Genomic DNA, 27,130 nt, shown 5'->3' with positions numbered 1-27,130 from the left:
TTAAAAATAGTATTTTTTAAAATAACAGAAACTACTGTAAATTCTCAATAGAGCTGGACTTACTTGTACAGCAAAATAGATAAGGGATCCTCAAGCAGGATGAGAGTGTTAATCCTCAGTGGGTAGGGAATGGGGATGAGTTAGTGTATTAAATATAATTCAACATTCAATTTAAAACCCAGTCAGTTGCTCTACTCCATTCCAGCTTCATGCTGATGTACATCTTTGGAGGGAGCAGGTGATGGCTCAGGTGTTGGGTCCCTGCCACACACATGGGAGATCTGGACTGAGTTCTAGACTTCTGGCTTTGGCCCTTGGCCTGGCACTGTTGTTGGCATTTAGGAAATGAACTAGTGGATGGAACATCTCCCCCCCCCCCCCCCCCAGTAAATATACAAAAATTTAAAATATGGTCAGAAGAAATGGAGAGTAGTAAAATAGTGTGAAAGGGGACTAGAATTATCCAGAGAATAAGCAAAGAAAAAGTCAAAAGTAGAAAAGAGGCTGGCGCCACAGTTCGCTAGGCTAACCCTCTGCTTGCGGCACCAGCACCCCAGGTTCTAGTCCCTGTCGGAGCACCGGATTCTGTTCCGCTCTTCCAGTCCAGCTCTCTGCTGTGGCCTGGGAAGACAGTGGAGGATGGCCCAGGTCCTTGGGCCCTACACCTGCATGGGTGGCCAGAAGGAGGCACCTGGCTCCTGGCTTCGGATCGGCGCAGCGGGCTGCCCGTAGCAGCCATCTGGGGAGTGAACCAACGGAAAAAAAGGAAGACCTTTCTCTCTGTCTCTTTTTCTCTCACTAACTCTGCCTGTCAAAAAAAAAAAAAGTAGAAAAGAATAAAATGGAAGAGAAAAAGGGACACCCAGTGGAATTTACTCTCATGAGTCACCTTTATGTCTCTATTAATCAATGAAATTATTAATAACACAATCATATGTATTTTTCATCAAAATAATGAAGAAAGAACAAGGTAAGGACAAACGAATGCAGGATGTTGCATTGCTAAAGGAAGCATAAAACTTCACAGTTTTACCTGAGGCCAACCCTGATTATAAAGTGTATTTTCTTCAAAACTTACACTAAAAATATTTTTTCTTGAGGACTGGTACTGCGGCATAGTGGGTAAAGCCACTACTTATGGTAGCATCCCTTATGGGCGCTGGTTTGAGTCCTGGCTGCGCCACTTGTGATCCGGCTCCCTGCTAATGTGCCTGGAAAAGCAGCGGAAGATGGCCCAAGTGCTTGGGCCCCTGTACCCACTTGAGAGACCTGAAAGAAGCTCCTGGCTACTGACTTCAGATGGGCCCATCTCCGTGGCCATTTGGGGAGTGGACCAGCAGATGGAAGATACCTCTCTCTGTCTCTCCCACTTTCTCTATAACTGCTTTTCAGATAAATAAATAAATAAATCTTAAAAAATAAATTTTTCTTCGTGTAATTCACATATCTTAGCAAAAATCCATACTGAACTACAACAACTAATTCAAGATTTAAAACCAGTGAGAAACAGGACAGATATTTGATGCAGAGCTAGATACCACATAGGAAACCCACATCCCATATTGGAGTGCTCGGGCTTGAATCCCAGCTCTGCTTCCAATTCCAGTTTTCTGCTGATACACACCCTGGGAGATACTACTTGACAGTTCAAATACTTGGGTACCTGCCACTCATGTGGAAGACTCAGATTGAGTTCTGGGCTCCTGGCTTCATTTGGCCCAGTCCTAGCTTTTTGGGGGATTTGGGGAGTGAACCAGAGGATGGAAGATATCTCTGTGTCTATCTATCTTTCTCTCTCTGCCTTAAAAGTAAAAATAAACAAGTAATTTTTAAAAATAAGAACAATGTGAAGCAGCATGGAGGATGGTGGAAGAGATCCCTCAATGCTTGTGGCCAGTAGTTGGTGTATGTGTCAGGCCACTGTCCAGAGCTGTAAATTCAGTCTCATGGATGTATCAGAGATTTCCCAAGGATCTGAATCTCCTCTGTTCTAAAGCCCTTCCTAAATTTTCATGTGTCCCTCCTTTGGCTTCTTTGTAACCCAGGCCCAAGTTAACATGTGTACTGTGAAGAAAACTTTCTCAATAAAACACATTTGGCGAACACTAACTACTAAATGGCTTTTGTAGAGATCTCTGGTGCACATGGGCATATTAAAAACATTCAAAAATATCTGAGAGGTTCTGTGTAAGGAAAACCTATGTGACTGAACTCATGATTTCTCAAACTTAAATCTCTTTCCCAGTCCCACCATTCCCTTCAGTAACACTTTTAGCATTTTACAGGCCACTAAATACACTAGTAGCATATTTAGAAAAGCATTTCAACAGATAAAAATAGTACAGTATTTTCTTGCCACACTGAGAGGGTTGTGAAGATTTAAATGACTTACCAAAATGATCTACTTAATATCCTGAGAGTTAAGATTTTTGCTTAAATTTGGCTTCTTGGTACAGTTGTTTAGCTTTTGCCCTATCATTCTCCTAATTGAAACATCATCTGTATTGGGAAATAACTGTTTTGTTACACCTGTAAAAAAATACCAACAAAATACTCGATGAAGACTTTGCATCTTAATATATGAATTAAGGTAAAACATCAAACATTAAAATTTCATACCCATTTTACAAAAGTAGCTTAAAGGCCTATGATATGTTTAACAAGTGAATTCTAAGAAGGTTTCTCACAGCCAAGCAGGAGATATCAGAAAGTCTCTATTATAATCTGAGAGCATACACATTTATCTTTCTGAAGTACCTCAACTTTAACACTACTACTTGCTCTGAACTCTAACTCTTTCTCAAAAATAGTAGACATTCATTTTCATCCATTCTTTACTTTAGTTGAAACAGCTAGATTGTGACTGACCCTTTTCTAATTAAAAAATGATACATGTAGAGCTTGGGTTCAGAGAATCCCCAAATTTTTTGGATGTTTTAAAAAATTAGTTGGATAATCTAGAGGATTATATTTAAGGAGATTCATTAACTTAAAAATCATAAATAAGATAATCAAGTTGACCTCTGTCTTTCTAGAATAAATGATGAGGAGTATAATCAAAATAAGAAAGAGAAAACAAGATATAAGCAGTTATTCAAATTTTATTTTAAAGAATTTTGAAGATTTACTTTCTAAAGTTATAAATTAAATTAATTCAAAATTTAATTTCATTTTAATAATCAATGGAAAGTTTCTCTATAAAATTTCTCACATTTAAATAATGCTTTAGACTATCCTAAGGGTTTTCTCTGATAAAAAGAAAAAAATTTGACAAGAATACCATAAAAAAACATGACCTGAATGATAACATAATTTCAAACTCATGTGACAATATAATGCAATGGTATTATCACCTATGATTTCTTGAACTTCATTCTGATTCATGGCTGGTTTTACAGCTTTGTCCCTGGAAGTAGAAGATTTTGCCCCTGTTAGGCTGTGTGTGGCCATATATTCATTTGTGTAAAGTACTTGCATTAAATCATTAATAAACTTCTGAGGCTTGCTCTTATTACACCGGGCAATCTGCCATTTTTCAATCTTGAACTAAAAAATAAAAAAATAATTGAAATTAGAAAAATAAAAATGACATCTGGAGAAATATATTACTAATAGAATCAAGACCTATCAGAAAACAATATAAACATTCTTTAAGGTGATATTTTATACCTTTGTTAAAAGATTTATTTTATTTTATTTGGAAGGCAGAGTTAGAGAGAGAGAGAGGGAGAGACAAAGAGAGAGGGAGAGACAGAGAGAGAGAGAGAGAGATATCTTCCATTCACTGATTCACTCCCCAAATGGCTGCAATGGCCAAGGTTGAGCCCATCCAAAGGCAGGAGCCAGGAGCTTATTCTTGGTCTCCCATGTGGGTGCATGGCCCCAAGCACTTGGGCCATCTTCTGCTGTTTTTCCAGGTGCATTAGCAACAATCTGGGTCAGGAGTGGAGTAGCCGAGACTTGGACTAATGCCCAACATAGGATGCTGGCACCAGAGGTGGCAGCTTTATGGTGGCAGCATTACTGGCTATGCCACAGTGCTGGTCCCTATGTATTATACCTTTAATACATACTTTACATTTCAGGGATTAGAGTTGAATCCTATCTTTGAGGTAATTCTCAATATTTATTAGGGATTTACTCCAGGGCCTAAACAAATTCTTGTTATGTCATCTAGATCTGATATTTTAAGGATTAGTCCTGTCCTCAACATTTCATACTACATGTGGTAGACACAATAACAGCCCCTTGAAGATGTCTATTCTCCATTCCCCGGAAGCTATGGATGTGCTACCTCACAGAGCAAAAACAATTTTGTAGATGGGATTAAAGTTAAGTATCTTTACATGGAAAATTAGCTTGGCTTAGCTAAGTGGGTCCAATCTAATCACACGAGTCCTCAAAGGCAAAAGGGGGAGGCAGAAGAGAAAGAAAAGAGAGAGAAGAAAAGATTTGAAGAGTGAGAGGGACTTGACAGGCTATTGCTGGCTTTGATGAATGTGGAAGTGGGTCACAAACCAAAGAATGCAATCATCTCTAGAAGTGGGAATGACCTTCAGCTCACCGTCAGCAAGAAAATGGAGAATTCCACTCTACAACCACAAGAAATTGAATGCTACCACAGCTTTAATGAGCATGAAAGCGAGTCTCCCCTAGAGACTCTAGAAAGGAAAGCACCTGCTGATTTCAGTCTAGTGAGAACTGTACAGACTTCTGACCTACAGAGCTCTCAGATAATAAGTTTGTGTTATTTGAAATCAGTAAGTGGTAATCTGTTACATAGCGACAGGAAGCTTTTTCACTAAGATTCAAATATTCTGAATGCTAGATTGCTAGTATTTAATTATTGCTTTTGAAGATGTATTTTCCTGGACTGATAACTAATTCTAACAAAACTCTAATTCTAACAAAATTTCTTCTGAGCTTCTGTTTTTTGATTAAGAAAAATTGGGGAGGCCGGCGCCGTGGCTTAACAGGCTAATCCTCCGCCTTGCGGCGCCGGCACACCGGGTTCTAGTCCCGGTCGGGGCACCAGATTCTATCCCGGTTGCCCCTCTTCCAGGCCAGCTCTCTGCTATGGCCTGGGAGTGCAGTGGAGGATGGCCCAAGTGCTTGGGCCCTGCACCCGCATGGGAGACCAGGAGAAGCACCTGGCTCCTGGCTTCGGATCAGCGAGATGCGCTGGCCGCAGCGGCCATTGGAGGGTGAACCAACGGCAAAAAGGAAGACCTTTCTCTCTGTCTCTCTCTCTCACTATCCACTCTGCCTGTCAAAAAAAAAAAAAAAAAGAAAAAGAAAAATTGGGGAAACCAGAAAAAGAATTGTGTTCAGCCAGCATGCAGAGTCTGATATTTACCTTCTCATTGATGTAACTTTCATAACCTTAATGCATAGGTCCTATCACGGGCTTAAGAATTATATAGTTTAATAATTTGAACTTTGTCCACAGTTTGTCTTCAGTTTCCTAAAGTAGGCATTTGTTTCACAAATATCAATTTTCATTATAAAAATAAAAGAATTTAATGCAACAGGAGTATTATGGGTGTGAGCTAAATTTATCTAAAGTTAATGATAGAACAATGACCATTTCTACTCTTATGTTAATTTTTGTGTTTAACTGTACCCCAGAGGATCACAGGACAGGTGTTCCAACTAACCTGTTTCTCATCAACATGATGTTCTTCTTCAGCCTTCAAGGAAATGGGTGAACTAGAATTAGAGTTAGAATTACTGCACGTTGAGGCAAATGAATCTGGTGAGGAGTTGTTTGTTGCTCTCCAGAGGGTGGCTGCAGTTGTAGACATGGTTCCTCCACCCTTAAGCAGGGCCTCCGCCATCCCAACCAATTCTTCAAACTGAGTGACTGCCTGTGGTAGCACTAAAATGGCAAGAAAAAGTAATACTTTATAAATACTGTTATAACAGGTGCATATTTGTTGTTGTAGATGTATACATAGAAGTATGTGTAACAAATGATAACATTTGCTACCTTTGGAAAAGAAACATGCTGTTGGGAACATACTTTTCATCAAATAATACTTGCTTGACCATAAATCAATTGAAAAGCATTTGGTTATTGCATTTAGATTTATAAGCACTACTTTGAAACTAAAAGGATGTTTTTAAAAGTTTACTATTATTTCTAATGACTAGCAATGCTACTTGAAGGTGTGAATCTCTTGTTTGCAGACATTAGTGATTCTGTTATCAGTCACCTTCTGGCAGCTCACATTAGGCCAGTTTAAGTGCCAAGATTTAAAATTAGCCGTTTCTCACAGATTAAATGAATTTTCTGCAACTGTTGTGTATGGTTTACCAGGGAGTCAAATTCCATCAAATTCGTAAAGATGTGTTTTGGTAATCAACTGAACGTTCTCTTCGTTCTTTTTGTTTTTTAATAGAAACTTACACATTCAAAGTTTACATGCCTCCATGTATAAGGGTCTTCTCTGTTGTTATATCTAGTTTGTTTCCTAAAGATAAACAACATGTTGTTGGAGTTGGAAGAGACCTTGAACCCTGTCTAATTTAATTCCTCACTTGATGTTTGAGGGCACAGCCAGCTGAAAGCGGAAAAGACTCTGTACCTCCTTTTTTTTTTTTTACTTCTCTGAAACATATTATTGAGATACAATCTTTAGAATAATTTGTTGGCAAGTTCAAATTAGTACATCTGGTATATATTAATTGGAAAAACTACTAAAGAAAAAAATTTTATTTTCTAGGTTTCTTTCAATAAATATTTATGAAGCTCCTGTCATTTGTCAGAGTCTTATTCCATCAGTAGTTATTTATTGAGCATTTAATAAATTTATATAGCATTTACTCTTACCAGGTACTGTTTTGAAACCTTTAGTGATATTCCCTCAAGTCCTCATTGCAACTTTCTGAAATAGGTATTATCATCACCCCAATTTATAGACGAAGTCAATTAGGCAAAGTTGTTAAATAACTTGTCAGGGGCCACCTAGTTGATGAAAAGAAGAACTAAGATTCAAATTCAGAGCATCTGGCTCCCAAGACCAGGTTATGTAGAATAGAAACATTTGCCAACCACTAAGCTAGGTGATTGGGATAAAACTAGGAGCAAAACCAGACAGGATCCATGTGCTTTTGGAGCTAGAGTCTGAGGGGTAAATGGACAGGAGGACATGAGTCACCTAACCATACTGTGTAGTAAGAATTTTTTCCTGCTCCAAGACAGCCCTGGTCTTGGTCCCAGCAGTGAAGCTGCCCCTTGGGATGTCACATCCCATATTGGAGTGCCTGGGTTCAAGTCCCAGCTCCACTCCCTATTCCAGCTTCTTGGTAATGTGTATCCTGGGGGGTTGTGGTGGCTCAAGTACTTGTACCCCTGTTGCCCATATGGGGACCTGAATTGAGTTACAGGCTCCTGGTTTTGGCTTGGCCGAGGCTCAGTGATACAGCCGTTTGGGAGAGTGAACCAGTTGATGGGCACTCTGGCCATAGTGAGCAGTAAGCCCTTGGGACCACACCTGATAGTTTATGCTTATGAGATGACTCAGCTTGGGGCTAGTCACACTGAATAGCCTGAGGGTGGAAGGTGGCCACAGCCAGAAATCCAGGAAAACCAACTATATGATCTAGAGTCTGTTCAATCACATGAGAAATGAATCACTCACATCTACATAATGTTGCCTCAGTAAAAACTTTGGACAATGGAGCCCGGTGAGCTTCCTGAATGGATGCTACTCAGTGCTTATTGTAACACACAGATGCTAAGAGGGTAACGGATCCTGAGGACAACATAAGTTTCATATTTAGAAACCTCCCAGACTGTACTGTCTTTATCTAGCAGATTCTAATTTGTATCCTTTCCCTGTAATAAGCACAACTAAGAATATAATCAGTTTCAGTGAGTTTTTCTAGAAAATTATCAAAAGAGTGGTTTTATTTGAGAGGGAAAGTGATAGAGGGAAGACAGAAACAGAAGGAGGGAGGGAGAAAGCTCCCATCTATTGATTCACTCCCCAAATGCCTGGGAACTAGGAACTCAGTCCAGGTCTCCCACATGTGTGACAGGGACCCAACCACTTGAGCCATACCTGCTGCCTCGCAGCATCCACATGGGCAGGAAGCTGGATTCCAGAGTAGAGCTGACACTCAAACCCAGGCACTCTCATATGGAAAGTGGGCGTCCTTAGTGGTATCTTAAGCACATTAAGTGCATGGTGTCTGTTCCCTGAATTTCATGTAGATTGGTAGTTAGATCTGAGGGCTTCATCATATTCAGGTAGTCTTTTAATTTCTATCAGGTGGCGTAACGCATGGTCAGCTTTTATGTGATATTAGTGGCCAGTGATGATCACCGCTTAGATTCATTACATGTTAAGGGGTTGTCAAAAGTTGCTATTTGAATTCTTTTCTTTATTTATTAGCAGAAATTCTTCTGTAAAGTGAAACTTCCTCTCATCAGCTATTGGGTTATCCAGAGGTACATTCCATATAGTAATGACAAGATAAATGCTTGAGGGGTTATTTTGGTTTCTATTTGTCAGTGTCCAAAATTAGTTGATTCTTTCAGATAATAATTATGTTTTTGCTTTAAAGATATCACTATGAAGTCATACTTTAAACAAACAACATTGGCCCCTATCATTCTTTTTGATGCTGTTTTTGAAGAGCCAGTCAGAAGAAGCTCTTCTAGTTGACACAGTTGTTTATAATTAACGTGAACAGATTCTTTTCCTTTTCCTTTAGGAATACAGCTGCCAACTTCTGATATATAAAAACCTTTTTTTCAAAGGTAGGTATTAGATATTGGGCTCCTATTATGCACTAGGCACTTGGTATTTTTTAAAGAAGTCTTTAATGAAAAACAGCAGCCCTCTACCCACCATTAACCACTGTTGGTTAACGCTCCTACAGGTCTCCATTTACAACTCATTTACTTGTTTCTCCTGGTATTTACCTTCATAGTCTTAAATAATAATATGAAAATACAATTATTTCTTGATTGTTTTAAGATTCAATTATTTACTGACTTACAACTGTGTGGTATGAGAATGTGGCTCTTGTTCCACTCCTCTACCAACCACACAGAAATATTAAGCACCAAGCATTCACATGCAAACATACACACACTTCTCCATTTCCCTCATCCTGTGTATTCTAACAGGATTACTATTCAGTAAATATTGTGCTTACATTATGATAGCAATGTGACCTTTATTCATGATTCCTTTCATTTAAAACATGACTTTGTACCTTGTAGTTAAAAATTGTCTCCTTTTTTTTTTAAGTTGGTTTATTACTTTTCTCAACTGTTTATTTCAGTAACATGTCTCAACTTCCCACCAGAGATGGAAAACATTTTTCCAGTGTGTTTGTGTATATCCTACGATCTAGCAATTGCATGTTTCTCTCAGTGATGGCTCTCCTGCAGTCCTCCAGAAACAGACTACCTGAGAGGTCACCACATACTTGTCACCCTGGGGCTCCACTTCAGTACCACTCTGTGGGACCTCCCTGTGTCACTCCTGAAATGGATCACCTGTTTTCTAGGTATCATTTCTTTCTCTTTCTAGGCTTACTGTCTCATTTTGAAGGAACACATCCTACACGAGCTTCTGAAAAAGAAAGCCTGGGAAGTCCATTTTTGAGATTTTGTGCGACAATACTTTTATTCTACTCTTATCCTTGGCTGACACTTTCAGTGAGTTCAGAGCTCTAGGCTTAAACCATTTTCCCAAAGAAACTTCAAGGCATTTTGCTTACGTATGTAGGAACTCCCAATATTGGTGATGGAAAGCCCAATACCGTTCTGATTCCCAGTCCTTAGCGTGTGATGTGTTTGTTCTGAAACTCTGAATCATCCTTTTGCTTGGGGGGATTCCCTGGAATTTCACAATGGTACGCCTTGTACAGTCTTCTTTTTTCTTTCTTTCTATTGGGCTTTTGGTGGTACTTTCTTATTTAATGAAACTTTTACTTATTTGTCTGTTTTGTTCATTCATCTAATCAGGTAGTTAGGACAGTGCCTCTCATATCCTAGGGACTTTAAAAATATTTATTGTATGGATAAATGCATGAATGAACACTGAAGCAGCACCTGGCAGTTACTGATTTCTCTGGTTGCCTGAAGAACAGCCAATGGCCAACTTTAGTAGCTGGCTTCTATGGTTCCCATCCAATGTGTGTGTATGGGCTGGAGGAAGCAGAGGTAGAAATATTAAATATATCATAGTTTATATGGAGGGGTCAATACTGTGGCATAGCAGGTAAAAGCTGTTGCCTGCAGTGCTGGCATCCCACATGGGTGCCGGTTCGAGTCCCGGCTGCTCCACTTCCGATCCAACTCTCTGCTATGGCCTGGGAAAGCAGTAGAAGATGGCCCAAGTGCTTGGACCCCTGCACCCACGTGGGAGACCCGGAAGAAGCTCCTGGCTCCTGGTTTTAGATCAGCACAGCTTTGGCTGTTGCAGCCAATTGGGGAGTGAACCAGTGGATGGAAGACCCCCCCCCTCCTTCTCTCTCTGTGTAATTCTGACTTTTAAATAAATAAATAAATCTTTAAAAAATAGATCGTATGGAGTTGTGAGTACCAAAGAAGAAGCAAAGCAGGGCAGGAGGGCTAAAAAGACATGGGGAGGACTGAACTTGAAATTTTAGATGGGATGAAGAGGTCAGGAAAAAGATGAAGACTCAAATTAAGTGAGGGTGTAAGCCATGTGGATATCTAGAGGAAGAAATTCTAGGCACAGGATACAGTAAGTACAAATATGCTGAAGTTAAGTTCATGCCAGATGTCTTCAAAGAGAGAGTAAATGGTCCAGTGTGGCTAGGTCACAGAGAAGGAGAGGAGGAGAAAAGCAGGCCAGAGAGGGAGGGGGTGGGATGGGGTAGAAGGAGCTAGATCATACACAGATCCACAGATCATATAAAGGACTTAATTTCTATATCTTGTTTTGTATTTGAAAGGGAGAGAGAGAGAGAGAGAGAGATGCTCACCATCCACTGAATCACTTTGTAAACACTAGTAACAAGTGGGGCTGGGCCAAGTTGAAGCCAGGAACCTAGAACTCAATCCAGGTCTCCCACATGAGTGGCAGGGTCCTCAACTCCTTGAGCCATTACCAGACAGCTGGATGGGAAGCAGAGTGGGGAATTTGAACCCAGGCACTCTCAAAATGCCTGTAAAAGTCAGAATTTGGCCTGGCCACAGCCTGGAGCTGGAACTCAATCTGGTTCTCCCACATGAGTGACAGGAACCCAAATACTTGAGTACTGCTGTCTCCCAGGGTTTGCACTGGCAGAACGTTGGAATTCAAGGTAGAGCAGGAACTTGAACCCAGGCATTCAGGCATCCCAATCGGCCAAATGCCTGCCCCTAGTGATGGGTTTTCAGCATCATATGATGCTAAACAGGACACCTAGAAAGTGGATGCACATTGAAAGGAAGGCCGAGGACTGAGCTAGGAGCATCATCAATTATTTACAGGGTGGAATGATGAACCAAACAGACCTCCAGCAATATAGGAGGGAAACTTGTAAAAGTGGTATCTTGGAAACCAAGCAAAGAACTTTTTCAAGGAAGGAGTTTTCCAAATGTGTCAAAATGTTGGTAACAGGGCACGTAAGATGTCAACTGATAAATGAACACTGGGATTAGAAACCTGGAACATCATGAGTTGACCTGTGTCCCTCCAAAAACCTATGGAGTTCTAACCACTGGTACTTCAGAATGTGAGCTTATTTGGAGGCTTTTTTTTTTTTTTTAAAAAAAAACAGATATAATAAAACTGAAATGAGGTCATTAGGATGAACCCTAATACAACATGACTGGTGTTCTTATGAGGAGGGAGTTTAGACACAGAGAGACAAGCACACAGGAAGACCACCATGGGAAGATTGGAGTTAATGCTACCTTGAGTTCAAGGTACAACCAGAAGCTAGCAGACAGGCCTGAACAGGTTCTTCCCAAGCACCTTCAGGGAGAGTCTGGCCCTGCTGACACCTTGACTTTGGAATTCTAGCCTCCAGAACTGCAAGGAAATCAGTTTCTGTTGTTTAAGCCACAAGTTTGTTTACATTGTCACTGCAGCCCTAGCAAACTAAGACATGGAGGTAACTAAAGATTATGAGAAAGTAAATTACAGTAGGATTCAACGTCTTGACTGGAGGGGGATCCAGAGAGAGAGTAATAGGGCGGAATAGGGGAGAGGGTGTATAGTCAAGTCTTTTAGGGAATTTCTCTATAAAAGGAGAAGATAAATAGGGCCTAAGACAGAGAAGCAAATAGCATGAAAGGGGTCTTTGTTTTGTATTGTTTTTTCAAGGATTTACTTATTTATTTGAAAGTCAGAATTTCACACAGAGAGAGGGAGAGGCAGAAAGAGAGATCTTTCATCTGCAGGTTCACTCCCTAAATGGCTGCAAAGGCCAGGGCTGGGCCAGGCCGAAGCCAAGAGCCAAGAGCTTTATCCAGGTCTCTCACATGGGTGCAAGGGTCCAAGAGCTTGGGCCTCCACTGCTTTCCCAGGGAGGGAAATATACACACTAATGAATGACTCATTAGAGAAGGAAAACTTGATCTTGCTAGAGAATGGGCAATATTGATGGAGCAATGCCTTTGATTAGCTGAAAAGATAAGGGATCTGGTACATTGATGGTAAATGACTATCCACAGGAAGGGGCATTCATGGGTAACAGGACCATGGGGGAAGGGAGATGATAGTCTTTTCCTATCCTCCACTTTCTCAATGAAGAGAAATCAAGTGAGAGTGAGGACAAGGGAGGAGGCATTGGGAGTTGACAGAGAGGAGAAAATGAAATCATAGTTGGGAGTGTAGGAAAGAGAAGAAACTGGTTATAGTAAGTGACTCTTTTCATATGCTATTGAGCTTGATGTGGTACTCTTCATTTGGGATTTTCTCATCAATATTTATAACAAGAATTGGTCTGGGGCAGGTGCTGTGGCACAGTGGGTTGAAACCCTGGCCTGAAGCACTGGAGTCCTGCATGGGTGCTGGTTCTGGCCCCGGCTGCTCCTCTTCTAATCCAGCTCTCTGCTGTGGCCTGGGGAAGCAGTAGAAGACGGCCCAAGTCCATGGGTCCCTGCACCCATGTGGGAGACCCAGAGGAGGCTCCTGGATCCTGGCTTCGGATTGGCACAGCTCCGGCCATTGCGGCCATCTGGGGAGTGAACCAACGGATGGAAGATCTCTCTCTGTCTCTACCTCTCTCTGTAACTCTGTCTTTCAAATAAATAAAATAAATCTTACAAAAATAAATAAAATAAATAAATAAAAAGAATTGGTCTATAATTTTCTTTTTTTAAAATTTCTATGTCAAGTTCTATGTCAATACAACCAGAGATAATAACAATAGTCTCTACCATTACTGAGAACTCCTCTTGCTCAGGCACTAGGTAAAGCAGTTCTAACTATCTTTTTTACTTCTCAAAGGGAAATGATATATCACCCCCATTGTATAGGCAAAGAAACTGAAACCAGGGTGAGGGCACAGTGAAGTGAACCAAAGTTGCAAAGGTAGTAAGCAGAATTGGGATTCAAACCAAGGTCTCTCACTCCAAAATCGATGTGTTGAACCAGAAATTAATGCTAACTTTATAAATTAGCTTCTCATTTCACTCTAAGTTCTGCAACAGGTTGTATAAAAATGGAATTATCTTTTCTGTGAAAATCATAAAAAAATCTCATTAGGAGAAAACGTTAGTTATATTTAAAGTGAAGAAATAAAGAGGTAATGGCATGTGAAAGGAATAAACTTCTTTCCATTTTGTGTTTGGCTATTTCTAATTAAAATCATGAAGACTTTAATAAATATTCTTAGAAAAGCACGTGGCCCATTACACTGTCAACTACACTGATTCCCATGTTTGATCTCTTATCTTTTCTGCCATGAAACTGGCCTCTATTTCCAGGGCCCTAGGCCCAGTGGAGGATGCCAACATATTAGTCTGGGAGAACACAACACCATTTGGGTCATTTTCCCTTGCTTTTTTTTTTCGTACCACTTGTACCCATTCTGTACACATCAGCCAGAGGGATCTATTTTTAAAATGTTCTGTGTCTTTACAGTTGTACAACAGAATGCCCTCCAACATGGGATATAATTATCTAATACTCAGCTATGTAAAATAGGACATGGTCCCCAACTACATATGGGGAGCAACATTTTTGAAAAAATAAACATTTAAACACAACAGAGGATCCTGTAAAAAAGCTTTATGCCAAATGTTTTCTAATTTGGTTAGATCTTCCTCCTTTAGATGAGTATGTCTCCAGTGGAACTGATTATTTTCCCAAACCACTCCTCCCAACACAAAACTAAAATGTAATAGATGGAACTGTTAGTTCCATTAGTTCCATAATGGATCACAATACACTCCATTTTCTAGAGCTTTCCCTAGCAGATAGGAATAAGTATATCACTAGCTCTTTAACACATTTGCTGTCTTACCAGTCTTTTCTGTCTAGGGCTTAGCACTGTGAGTGTCCTATATTAAATACTCGACAAATATCAGTTGAACATTATTAATGGGTTCAATATTTGGTATTTTGTAGGGAAATCTAACTTTAAACAACAAACTACATGCTTCATTAGGAGCACTTCCATATTTCATTTATATAATTATATGATTTTTCTTAAAATGTGATTTTTGAACTCTCTAAGGTACCAATTTTCTTTTTTAATCTTAAGACTGATTTGCAATACTTTTCATTGATCATCTATTGTCCCTTTCATTTAAGTTGTCAGTTTCCTCAAAGCTTACCTTGTAGCATGACCAAAGACTGTCGGAGTCGGCCGTTTTCTTTCCTGGTGTTGGCTAGTTTTTCTTTCAGGTTTTTTATTTTGGCACATAATTCCTCCTTTGACAGTTCTTCTAAAGGTGTTTCATCCTCACTGGAGCTCTCACCAGGCAGAAAGGCATTTCCCGAGTATGGATCTCTCTAAAATTCAAGGCAGGCACAAAAGAAGCTTCACAGCACTTTAACGGTTTAGCCCATGTCCTGTATGCTAAAGGGACTTAATTGGACCTGCACATTCCTGCTCGCATGGGCACTTCTGGCTACTGATCTAGCCCTGGCTTTATGCTCCACCATCTAGAAGGAAGAACAAAATTTCATGCACATGCACCCCCAGCAGAGTAGATATCAGGATTCTATCTTTCTGCCTCAATTCAGTGAGAATGAAAAGTAGACCATGAGTACAACAGAGTCGAGTCCACAAGGCCTCCATTCAAATCTGAGTTCCTCTGATGTGCAGCAGCCTGACCCTGAGAAGAATACTTCACCATCTGAGCCCGATTTCTTTCATCTATGAATACACAAAGTATTTAATAAAATAGGAAAATGAACAAGACAACAGGATACACCGGAGCTATTGTCTCTATGGTCCAGCAAAAATTAGTAATACAGTTTTCAGAAAGACAGCATTTATTAAAAGTCAGGAGGAGAGGGGTGTGGAGTCCTAGGGGCCTGAGGGAGCCTTCTGGGGTGCTGGTAACATTCTAATTTTGAATACGGACATGTGTAGTTTGTGATAATTCATCAAGTGTGCTTTTTTGATATGTGAACTTTTCTGTATGTATATTTCCATGCAGTATTTTAAAAAAGTTTATGGAAAGGAAATTTTAAAAAATGACTGATTTATTTTATTTATTTGTGAGGCAGAGAGACAGATGGAACTCTCCTCTCATGATTCATTTTCCAAATGACAGCAATGGCTGGGGCTGGTTTGGGCCTAAACTGGGAGCCAGGAATGTAACCCCTGTCTTCCATGGAGATGGCAGGAAGCCAACCACCCAAGCCATCAGTTGTTGCCTCCCAGGGTGCACATTAGCAGGAGGCTGGAATTGGGAGCAGAGCCAGGACTGGAGCTCAGGTGCTTTGGGATGGGTTGTGGCATTCCAAGTGGGGTCCTAACCACTAGACAAAACGCTCACCACTGACAGTTCCCAATCCCTACATCCTAAAGTTTTGTTTTTATGTTTAAATCATGTTTTGAGAATGTGTAAGACCTTTATGAAGAAAGTGAAACATGAATGTTGAAAACTATCAAAGATGATCTACAATAATTACAGAGGAACCATATTTATAAATAAGTTGAAACTTAAAATACTAACTATTCCAAGACTGAGATATAGAATTAGAACAACTCCACTACAAATTCAAATTATTTTTGTTGGAAATTTAAAAATTGGACATTTGGGGAATGAACCACCAGATGGGATTAATAATTAATTAAAGGAAAAATTTGAATGTCAGAAGCAAAACTTCAAGTTTTACAAGAAAATATAAGCGCTTATATTTTGAATTTGGAGGAGGAAATTATGTTTTAGATATTAAATCACTGATCCTAATACAAAAGAGTAATAGTCAGGGCCAGCACTGTGGTGTAGCAGGTAAATCAGCTGTCCGCAGTGCCGGCATCCTATATGGGTGCCAATTTGAGACCCAGCTGCTCCATTTTTGATCCAGCTCTCTCTCTGCTGTGGCCTGGGAAAGCAGTGGAAGATGGCCCAAGTGCTTGGGACCCTGCAGCTGCATGGGAGGCGTTGAGGAAGCTCCTGGCTTCCAGCTTTGGATCAGCACAGCTCCAGTCATTGCAGCCATTTGGGGAGTGAATGAACCAGCAGAGGGAAGAACTTTCTTTCTCTCTGCATCTACATCTTCCTCTCTGTAACTCTGCCTTTCAAATAAAAAAAAATCAACTACCTTAAGATGAACAAGTTTTGCTTATTAAGGAACTTTATTTAAAGTTTTATTTAATTTATTTGAAAGCCACAGTTATGGAGAGATAGAGGAGGAGAAACAGAGAGTAATGTCTTCCACCTCTGGTTCATTCCCCAGATGGTTGTAACAGCCAGGCCAAAGCCAGGAGTCAGGAGTTTCTTCTGTACTTCTCACGTGGGTGCAGGGGCCCAAGCACTTGGGCCATCCTCCATTGCTTTTCCAGGCACATTAGCAGGGAGCAGGATCAGAAGTGGAGCAGCCTAGACTTGATCCAGAGTCCATATAGGATAGTGGCTTTACCCGCTGCACCACAAGACTGGTCCCCATTAAGGAACATTAATGAAAGTGAAAGATATGTCATGAACCAGTGGAAGACATCTACAATACTGTTAAGTGACAAAATAGACAAAATATACATACATAAATAAAAATAATATAAATAGCCCCACAAATATACAAAGAAAAGTGAAGCAGCAACTCAAGAGAAAAATGAGTAAAGACATAAACAAGCATTTTACAGAAAACACAAATGACTAAAAAACATAAAAAAGTCAACTTCATTAATAAATAGCAAAAAGAAGATATGATTTTTGGTAAAAATTAAGGAATTTGCCAAAACTAAGCATGGAATGGATGCGAATCAATAGAATTTCCTGTATTTTACTTGTAAGAATATAAACTGGTGTAAGTACTTTGGAAAACACTGTTCTCTTAAGTTTTAATTATCTATTGTTACTTTATTTGAAAGGCAGAGAGCTACACACACACATACACACACACACAGAGGGAGAGGGAGAGGCCTTCGATCTGCAGGTTCACTCCTCAGATGCCTGCAACAACCAGGACTGGGCTAGGCCAAAGGTAGGAGCCCAGGACCCAATTCTTCCCCTATGTGGTGGCAGGGACCTAATACTGGAACCATCTCCTCTGCTTCCCATGGTATGCATTATCCAGAAGCTAGATGAGAATTTGAATAGCCAGGACTCGAACTAAGCACTCTGATATGGAATGCAGATTCCAAGTGGTGACTTAACCACTGTGCCAAATGTGCCCTCTTGGAAAGTATTCTGACATTATCTTTTAAAGTAAGAGATGTATCTATCCTCTGATATTGCAACTAATTTTTAGGCCAATACCGAAGAGAAATTTTTAGTATATCTATATCTATATCTATCTATATCTATATCTTCCATATGCTGGTTCATTCCCCAAATGGCCTCAATGGCCAGAGCTGGGCCTATCCAAATCCAGAAGTCAGGAGCTTCTTCCAGGTCTTCTGCATAGGCACAGGGGCCAAATCAACTTGGGTCATGTTCCATTGTTTTCCCAGGCCACAGCAGAGAGCTGGATTGGAAGTGGAGCAGCAGGGACACGAACCGGCGCCCAAATGGGATGCTGGTGCCACAGGCAGTGGCTTTACCCATTATGCCACAGCGCTGGCCCCAAAATAAATACATCTTAAAAAAAAGAAACAAAAACCAAGCTGTGTTGAAACAAAAAATAATTTTCTCAAACTACCAAGCTGGCCTTTATGTATCTCTAAACTTTCATAAAGATACATCTATATATCTGTTACTATATATAAACCTGGAGTAAGTGTGGAATTTATAAAGATCCAAACCCAGAAGGCTGGAATGTAAATTTAAAAAAATAAAGAGTAGAAGAGATAAAAATGTGACAAAAAGACAGCTACTGGTCCTGCTTCCCAGAAAAGCAAAAGATATGCCTGTGCTCAGAGGAGGAGCCTGAGGAACAAAGAACTACAGTGCCAAGAATTCAAATTTCCTTGTTCTTCTGGCCCCTGCACTTTGTGGAAAAGGGAGATGGATCCCAAGGGTGGGAGAACCTGGTAGAAATATCCAGAAAAATGGCAGGCAAACTCAGAGCAGCAAGGCCGGCTCCCTGCTTCTTCTGGCATTCTAAATCCCCTAGAGAAGCTCCTTGTCCAGCATAACACCATGGCAACATGGTGCCTCTCTGAGCCATAGATCAGAAATGGCCAGAGTTATATCCAGACAACTGGACTGGAGCATCTCTCATTCCCCTGATCTCATGCCAAGCTTCTGGAGAATTCAGTGTTCTTTTGTCCTAGTCAGTAGACAAGTAAGTTCTGGGGAAATGGGTGAAAAAGAAATAGGTTAGTATGTTGGTGAGAGGCCACAGGGTGCCAGACCTCATAGAAGTTGGCAGTGGGTGCCAGGAAGGTAAATTTCAGAGGCAGGTACCAATAGCATTCACCTAATGATCTGGAAGAATCGGCTCAACAACAACTAACAGTAACGGACACCGAGGAACCATGCAGGAAGGTCAGACTCTCAGTAGAAGATGAGATCTCTCTCCCTAAATACTGAGCTGATATGTCAGACTCCTGTAAACTTGGATCACCAGCCAGGAAGAAAAATAGAAGGGGGCGGTTAAGAATCCAGGATCAAGTGAGGCTTAGGAAGTCTCAAAGTGATTGAATTAATAGTAGGTCAAAAGGATTGTTTTAAAGTAAAAAAAAGAAGTCATTCATTTTTGAATGGACAAGTTCAAGCATGGAGGATTGAAACACAGATGAGGTTAATTACACAAAATACAATTACAATTTTTCTATGATTTGTAGTGTGTACATTCAATGCTTATTTATAAACATGTATACATAAAATTTATAAATATACTTGTGTACATATTTCATTGAGTTATATATGTGTGTTTGTGCATTTATATATGTAATACATATAATGGTAATAGAATTACTATTATCATATGTGTGCAAATAGCTAAAATTCTCACATTGGATATATAAATCCTAAAGAAAAATATGATGGGGCCGGTGCAATGGAATAGCAGGTAAAACCGCCTCCTGCAGTGCCAATATCCCATATGGGCACCAGTTTGTGTTCTAGCTGCTCTACTTCTGATCCAGCTCCCTGCTAATGTGCCTGGGAAAGCAGTAGAAGATGATCCAAGTGCTTGAGCCCCTACCACCCATATGGGAGACGTAGAAGAAACTCCTGGCTTCTGAGAGGCCCAACTCCGGCCATTGCAACTATTTGGGGATTGAACCAGCAGATGGAACATCTCTCTCTGCCTTTGCCTCTCTGTAACTCTGTGTTTCAAATAAGTAAATAAATCTTTTCAAAAATGGAATTATTTAAACTTACAAAAAAAGAAAAACATGATGCATTTGATTAAATAGAAATGAAGTATGTTTTAACACCTGAAAGATGCTTATTGATGTCTCATAGTTCTATGAAAAGTAATTGTAAGGTATCAGAATTTATGGTCTAGTTATTGTTAGCAAATTTTAGTGGTTTCCTATCAGAAAGGAAAGCAGGTAAAAGCAAATACATTTGTAAGCATCAATGGTTTTAAGTAAAGTTAAGAGAAGATGTTTTTAATATCTCAAACCACAAGAGACTAATTTCTATAATAGATAAGATGTTTATTGAAATCAAGAAGACTAGAACAGGAAGTCTACTAGTCATAGATGAAAAAACCAGAGAAGAATAAGAACCCAATAGAATGTCAGAGGTCTGTCTCTAAGTATCTTCAACTATCTGTTCTCCCCTTCTTCTACAGTACAAGGTTCTTAGCTGGATACATAGCCATCAGCTAAGGACTTCATTTCCCAGAATCCTATGCAGCTCAGTGTGGCAATATAACAGAAGATATGAGCAGAAGCCATGAGTATTGCTACTGGTTCATAACCTTATGGAATGGGCATAGCTTCTCCTGCCTGTATTCTTCTTTTCCTTTTCACAGAGAGGTAGATATAATGTGAGGGTAAGAGGAGTCATCTTAGATCCAGAGTTATAGGAAGTGTGTTGAGGAAGATAGATCCAAGAAAGTTAGAGGGATCCACAAAGAAAGAAGTATTAGTATGTATAGGGATATTTATTTTGTCATTGTTGGTATTAGTAAGATGCTGGAGGCTATCTAGGTATGTATCACTGGAGGAAAAGATAAATAAAGCATGATGCTATACAGAATTCAGACTCAATAGATCAGATATACACACAGAAAAACAGATAGATGCTAAAAATAGTGTTGATTATATGGAAACAATCTAAGTGGCTATTAAGAAAAAATGCATAAAGAAACTGTGGTGGGGACGGTGCTCTGGCATAGCGGGTAAAGCCATTGCCTACAGTGCTGGCATCCCACATGGGGGCCAGTTCAAGTCCCAGCTGCTCTGCTTCTGATCCAGCTCTCTGCTATTGCCTGGGAAAGCAGCAGAAGATGGCCCAAGTCCTTGGGCCCCTGAACCCATGTGGGAGATCTGGTTGAAGCTCCTGATTCCTGGCTTTGGATTGGCCCAGCTCCAGCCTTTGCAGCCATTTGGAGAGTGAACCAGTGGATGGAAGACCTCTCTCTCTCTGCCTCTGACCCTGTGTAACTCTGCCTCTTAAATCAGTAAATAAATCTTTAAAAAGAAAGAAAGAAAACTGAAGTTTATACATACAGTATTATGTATGTATAATGCTATTATGAAATAGCATTCAGCCCTAAGAATCTGTGATATCTTACTATCTGTCACAACTTATGTGAGCCTGGAGGATATCATATTAGGTGAAATAAGGCAGACATAAAAAGGTAAATATTGCAAGAATCTCTATCTGGAATCTTAAAAAAAAATCAAATATACAGAGATAAAGAACAAAACATTGGTTATCTGGGTGAGGAGCAGTGAGAGGAAATGCGAAATGCAGGTCAGAGAAAACAGAGTATTAAATACACAGGATGAACAAGTCTAGAGATCTAAAGTATGAAATGAAATCTGTAGATCATAAAGCTGTCCAGTATTTAAGATTCATGCTAAATGAATAGATTGTAGCTGATGTTGTCTCACAAACCAAAAAGGGTAAATATGTAGAATAATATGTATGTTACCTTGCTTCATTATAGTAACCTTTTTTCTAACTATATGTATCCAGTAACATCATGTTATATACCTAGAATATACAACAAAAACCATTCTTTAAAAAACCATATTGATTAAAAAATCAAAACATGGTAGGGTCTATATTGTACCATTGTACTACTAAATGCTGTATACATGAGGTTGTAGAGTGGATTATGGTTTGTAATAAGAAAAAGGTTGAGAACAACTCATGTTCATTCTAAGGAACTGGATATATAACGGATGGTTCATATACATATACACATATGGATTATGAAAAAGACAAAGCACTCTATATGCTAATGGAAAAATCTTTGAAATATATGTTGAAAATCAAAACAAAGAATTACATATAGTAAATTATTTCTTACGCAAAAGGAATTACAACAAGCAGAGAGAGAAAGAGACAGAGAGAGGAAGATATCTCTCATCTGATTATTCTCTCCCCACAAAGCCAGGTGTGGGCCACTGAAGACAAGAGCCAGGAAGTCCACCCTGGTCACCCTTATGGGTGGCAGGGGCCCAAGTACTTGAGTCATCTTCTGTTGTCTTCCCAGACACATTAGCAGGAAGCTGGATCAGAGACAGAACAGCTGGGATTTGAACTGGCACTCTGATGGGTGATGCCAGAGTTATATGTGGAAGCTTAACCCACTCTGCCACAGTGTTGACTAGGATGTCTATTCCTATTTGCTCTATTTCAACAAAGAAACACTGAATGGATATACAAGTGAGTAATAAATATGGTTACTTGTAGTAAGGGGTATGAGAGGTGGGCACAAAGTAGATGGGTAAAATAAGGGAGATTTTTCATTGGTAACCTTTTTTTTTTTTAAGATTTATTTATTTATTTGAGAGGTAGAGTTACAGAGAGGGAGAGACATAGAGAAAGGTCCTCCATCTGCTGGTTCATTCCCCAAATGGCCATAATGACCAGAACTGGGCCAATCAGAAGCCAGTATCCAGGAGCTTCTTTGAGGTCTTCCATATGGGTGCAAGGACCCAAGCACTTGGGCTACCTTCCAGTGCTTTCTTGGGACATAGCAGAGAGCTGGATCGGAAGAGGAGCAGCAGGGACACGAACCAGTGCCCATATGGTTTGCTGACATCGCAGGCAGAGGCTTAGCCTTCTATGCAACAGTGCTGGCTCCTTCACTTCATTTTTAATCTTTAAAAAACTATTTTAAATCACACAATGTATTTATTTAAAGAACTAAATAATATATGAACATAAAATACTGCATGTATTACAAGGATACATACAAATGTACGTTCCAAAGACACAAATAAGACACTGAGAAGTCCAGCGATTGGTTGTCCAAAGAGTAAGAGGGGAATGGCAGTAAGGAATTCGGATTTTAAAAATAAGAAAATAATAAAAATAGGAGAGGGCTTCTGATCCAGCTAGCTGTGAGAATGGATCACAAACTGGGATCTAAAAAGAAAAGCAAACAGTATTGTAAATAAGAGGTATCCAATTTCTCTAGTATTTTGGGGGAGGAAAAATGTTTTCTAACTTACTGATTCTTTATTTCCCAGAATAGCTTGGAAAGGTGAGTGTGGCATATTTAGCCATTGTTCTATGCAGTAGGTAAATTGTTTGCCATGTACCTAACTCAACTTTGACATTAAAAAGACAGCATGTGGGGTTGGTGCGGTGGTATGGCAAGTTAAGCCATTGTCTGCAGTGCTGGCTTCCCATACGTGCCTCAGTTCGTGTCCCAGATGCTCCACAACTGATCCAGTTTCTTGCTAATGTGCCTAGGAAAGCAGTTGAGGATGGTCCAAGTGTTTGGGTCCCTTCCCCCACGTGGGAGACCTGGATAAAGTTCCTGGCTCCTGGCTTTGATCTGGCCTAGCCCTGGCTGTTGTGGCCATTTGGGTAAAGAATCAGCAAATGGACGATATGTCATTCTCTCTCTCTCCCTCTCAGGCTGTAACTTTGAATTTCAAATAAATAAATAAATATTGGGGAAAAAAAGGGAACATGTAATTATACTACCTTGAATGAATAAAGAATTAAAAGAAAGAATAATATAAGAGAAGAAGGGAAAATACTAACAAATTATGAAAGGAACCATGGAATTAAAGTTGAGCTACACAACACAATTAAACCAAGGTAATGGAAAACCTACCTGTCCTTTATCCATGTCAGTATTTGCATTTTCTGAGTCCATTGTCTCTGTCCTTTTCCTCTTTCCTTTTCTAAAAACTTGGGTATTGGCAATTTCTTCTGTCTGCAAGATCTTCTGCATTTTCTCAATTAGTTATCAAAGGTATTCTGAAACTGGAGAAGGAGAGAATGCTCAGGTAGATGATGCTACTCTGGATGTAGCCCAAAAGTTAATGTTTTTCCTTAAAAACAAAAACAACAAAAGAATACAAAATATATTTATAATTGTATATTTCATAATGGTACTAGCCATTCAGGTAAACTACTTTTACTAAATGTCTCCTATCTTCTTTGCTCCCACTGACTATGGTAGGACACATTTTTCACTTGATTCAAAAGTCTTTCAATTTCATCATCTTGATGAGGATATTCACATTGTAGTCTGCAGTGAGTTGTCACTTACCAAGTGAATTAATGCAAAAATTTTTTCCATCTTCTTAAGTTTTTTCTTGTCAAGCAGTTATGAAGTATCTAGAAAACAAAGAATAAATTTATAAACATTACCACAAAGGACCAAGTTACATATTTTTAGGAAAAAAAGCTGTTAATAATAGCAGATCTCACCAGAACCAAAGACAAAAATATTCCAGGAAGATCAATAAGAATTGCAGAGAAGTAGTTTTTTTTTTTTCCTGAAAACTGTGAAGTCTTCAGATGGAAGATTTTCCTTGGTGCAAACAAAATAATTGTACCATAGAGTAGAAAAAAACTTGAAGGCAATAGAAAAATTTGTAAAAATTATAAATGATAATTTTTCAAAAATGATAAAGTAGGTGATAGATATCAGGTAGACTAGGGTTAAATGATGAAATTCAATTATTGTTATGTACAGATAACACAGCATATTAGATCTTAGCTTTCTCATTACTTATGCATACTTGTAGTAGTTTGTTTTCATGAAAAGACACTTAATCATAATTAATACTCTGAGCACAGAAGACTTCAAGAAATATGCAGGCTGTTGAATAGAAAGTAACATATACTCCTTATCAAATTACACTAAGTAATTATTTTAGAAAATATTATTCTTAGGGCTGGTGTTGAGGTACAGCCAGTTAAACTGCTCCCTCATATGGGAGCCAGTTTGAGTCCTGGCTGCTCCACCTCAAATCCAGCTCCCTGCTAATGCCTTGAGCCCCTGCATCCACATGGGAGACTCAGATGAAATATCCTATTACTGGCAATCTTGCCATATATTAAGGTAATCTGTTTTTTAATCTTTTTAAAAAGAAGACATTGATTATATTTGACCATCTTGCTTATTTCTTCTCTTATATACCATTTGTGTGATTACAGTGTTAAATCTTAGCTCTTATGTCTTTGGGCAGTAGATTGTATCAGTTCTTTTAAATGAATTTTCCTTGTCTTTGAAGCTCAGCCCATAAGTGTGTTGTTGCTCAAAATAAAATACTTGGGTTTGCATTACTTGAATACTTGAAAACTGAAATTGATAAGATACATTATGTGATGAATTAGGTTTTAATTTCTGGATAAAATTAGAAATGACATAAAGATTTGAACTACTTAAAAGATGAAAATAATGATAGTGCTTATAAGCATTGTGACCTCTTTTGTGTTTGAGGCATCCAAAATTCAAGTGTTTTCTCCTGGAATCCTGCTCTTCTTTTATGTGCTTCATGCATTTACTCTTATTATTAATGTAAAACAGCAGTGTTAAAGTGTCATTATATCTGTATTCATTATGAATCCCATAGCTTTTCTAGTTAGGAAAAAATTAGTCTCAGAGATACTCTTAGAGCCATATTTTTGGTTAATATTTTACCCACTAAGAGTGTTTTAGGTACCTTTAATCATTTTAATAAGGTGTCTATAAAAATTTACATTACATACTGTATTTGAACTAGTTATTATAGAGTAAGAAAAAAAACTAGCTATTGAGGCTGTTCCATTAGTTAAATTTCAAAATTTTTATCAAAGGAACTTTCAGAGATAGGTTGAGACCCGACAGTATCTATTAAACTACTTCCTGTGATGTGGAAAGGAACCCTGGAAGCAGTGGAGGACATGTTGTGGTTGTGGTAGTGGTGTGCTCGTACTTAAAAGTGGGGCCGGTGCTGTGGTGTAGCCGGTAAAGCGCCGACTGCAGTGCCGGCATCCCATATGGGTGCTGGTTCGAGTCCCACCTGCTCCACTTCCAATTCAGCTCTCTGCTATGGCCTGGGAAAGCAGTGGAAGATGGCCCAAGTACTTGGGCCCCTGCACCCGCGTGCGAGACCTGAAAGAAGCTCCTGCTCCTGGCTTTGGATCTGTGCAGCTTTGGCTGTTGCGGCCAATTGGGGAGTGAACCAGCGGATGGAAGACCTCTTTCTCTCTCTCTCTCTCCTTCTCTCTCTGTGTAACTTTCAAATAAATAAGTAAATCTTAAGAAAAATACAGGTAGTGACACACTGACATTTTTATTGCCCAATAATCTGGAGTAGTGTCTTACACTTATCTGTGCTAAAATAACTATAAATTAATGGAATCTACAAAGAAGAAACTTTATGTCTGCACTGCATTTGGGAGCCTTTGTGCAGCTAGGCAAAGTTTCCATGATACAAAGTATTTGGATTTTTAAATTTATTATTACAAGAAGGAAGACATGACATTATTCCATGTGCTTAAATGATAACTTGCTTATTTAGTTTCAGAAGAAAAAATATGAAATGAGTAATTGTAATTGTGTTAGCTGTAATGTTAAATTGGCAAATTGTAACATAAAGCTTGAGTCTGTGTTTCTCAAATGTGAACCATGGTAGTCCAATGCTGTTTTGTATACACTGTAAGTGCTACAAATAGTCTCAGCACTGAACATGTATTGATACCTCTCAGAGGAATGCAACCTTTGCTGTGTTTTGATATGCTTCAGAAAGTATCTGGGTGTCTACAGATTTGTTAATCTGTTTGGTAGTGAAGATTCTTCCTGTGCCTTTTTTGTTGTTCCATATTTTCATGCTTAAATTAAAAATTTTACAATTTTACTACAGTTAATTTAAGTACAATTTATTCAATGGTTAAACTGTGGTTGTTAGTGAAGAAACTTAAAAACAGCCAAATTTGACATCAGTACTGTGGCGCAGCAGGTTAAGGCCACAGCCTATAGTGCTGGCATCCCATATGGGCACTGGTTCGAGTCCTGGCTGCCCCACTACTGATCCAGCTCCCTGTTGGTGTGCCTGGGATAGCAGTGGAAGATGGCCCAAGTGCTTGAGCCCCTGTGCCACGTGTGAGGTCTGGAGGAAGTTCCTGGATCCTGGCTTCAGACTGGTTAAGCTTTAGCCGTTGCAGCCATTTGGGGAGTGAATCAGTGGATAGAAGACCTCTCTATCTCTTTCTCTCTCTGTATCTACC

The 27,130-nt window shown here is 39.4% G+C and overlaps 1 protein-coding gene across 4 annotated transcripts in view; it reads right to left on the bottom strand.

Moving 5' to 3' along the window:
- Positions 1 to 27,130, bottom strand: part of BEND6 (BEN domain containing 6) — a 58,424-nt gene that overhangs the window by 2,672 nt on the left and 28,622 nt on the right. For 3 of the 4 annotated variants that reach the window (XM_062186305.1, XM_062186303.1, XM_062186306.1), the window contains exons 2-7: positions 24,183 to 24,250; positions 23,742 to 23,961; positions 14,759 to 14,936; positions 5,658 to 5,878; positions 3,354 to 3,546; positions 2,393 to 2,529 (exon numbers count right to left, since the gene is read on the bottom strand). In XM_062186305.1, coding sequence (XP_062042289.1) covers positions 2,402 to 2,529; positions 3,354 to 3,546; positions 5,658 to 5,878; positions 14,759 to 14,936; positions 23,742 to 23,861 — 840 coding nt within the window. In that variant the 5' untranslated portion in view covers positions 23,862 to 23,961; positions 24,183 to 24,250 and the 3' untranslated portion in view covers positions 2,393 to 2,401. The remainder of the gene's footprint in view (positions 1 to 2,392; positions 2,530 to 3,353; positions 3,547 to 5,657; positions 5,879 to 14,758; positions 14,937 to 23,741; positions 23,962 to 24,182; positions 24,251 to 27,130) is intronic. The other variant, XM_062186304.1, reaches the window with a different exon arrangement.

The sequence above is a fragment of the Lepus europaeus genome, chromosome 3, assembly GCF_033115175.1.
Source record: "Lepus europaeus isolate LE1 chromosome 3, mLepTim1.pri, whole genome shotgun sequence".
Taxonomy (NCBI): domain Eukaryota; kingdom Metazoa; phylum Chordata; class Mammalia; order Lagomorpha; family Leporidae; genus Lepus; species Lepus europaeus.
Note: the sequence above shows the minus strand (reverse complement) of the source record. Positions and strands in the feature narration are given on the sequence as shown.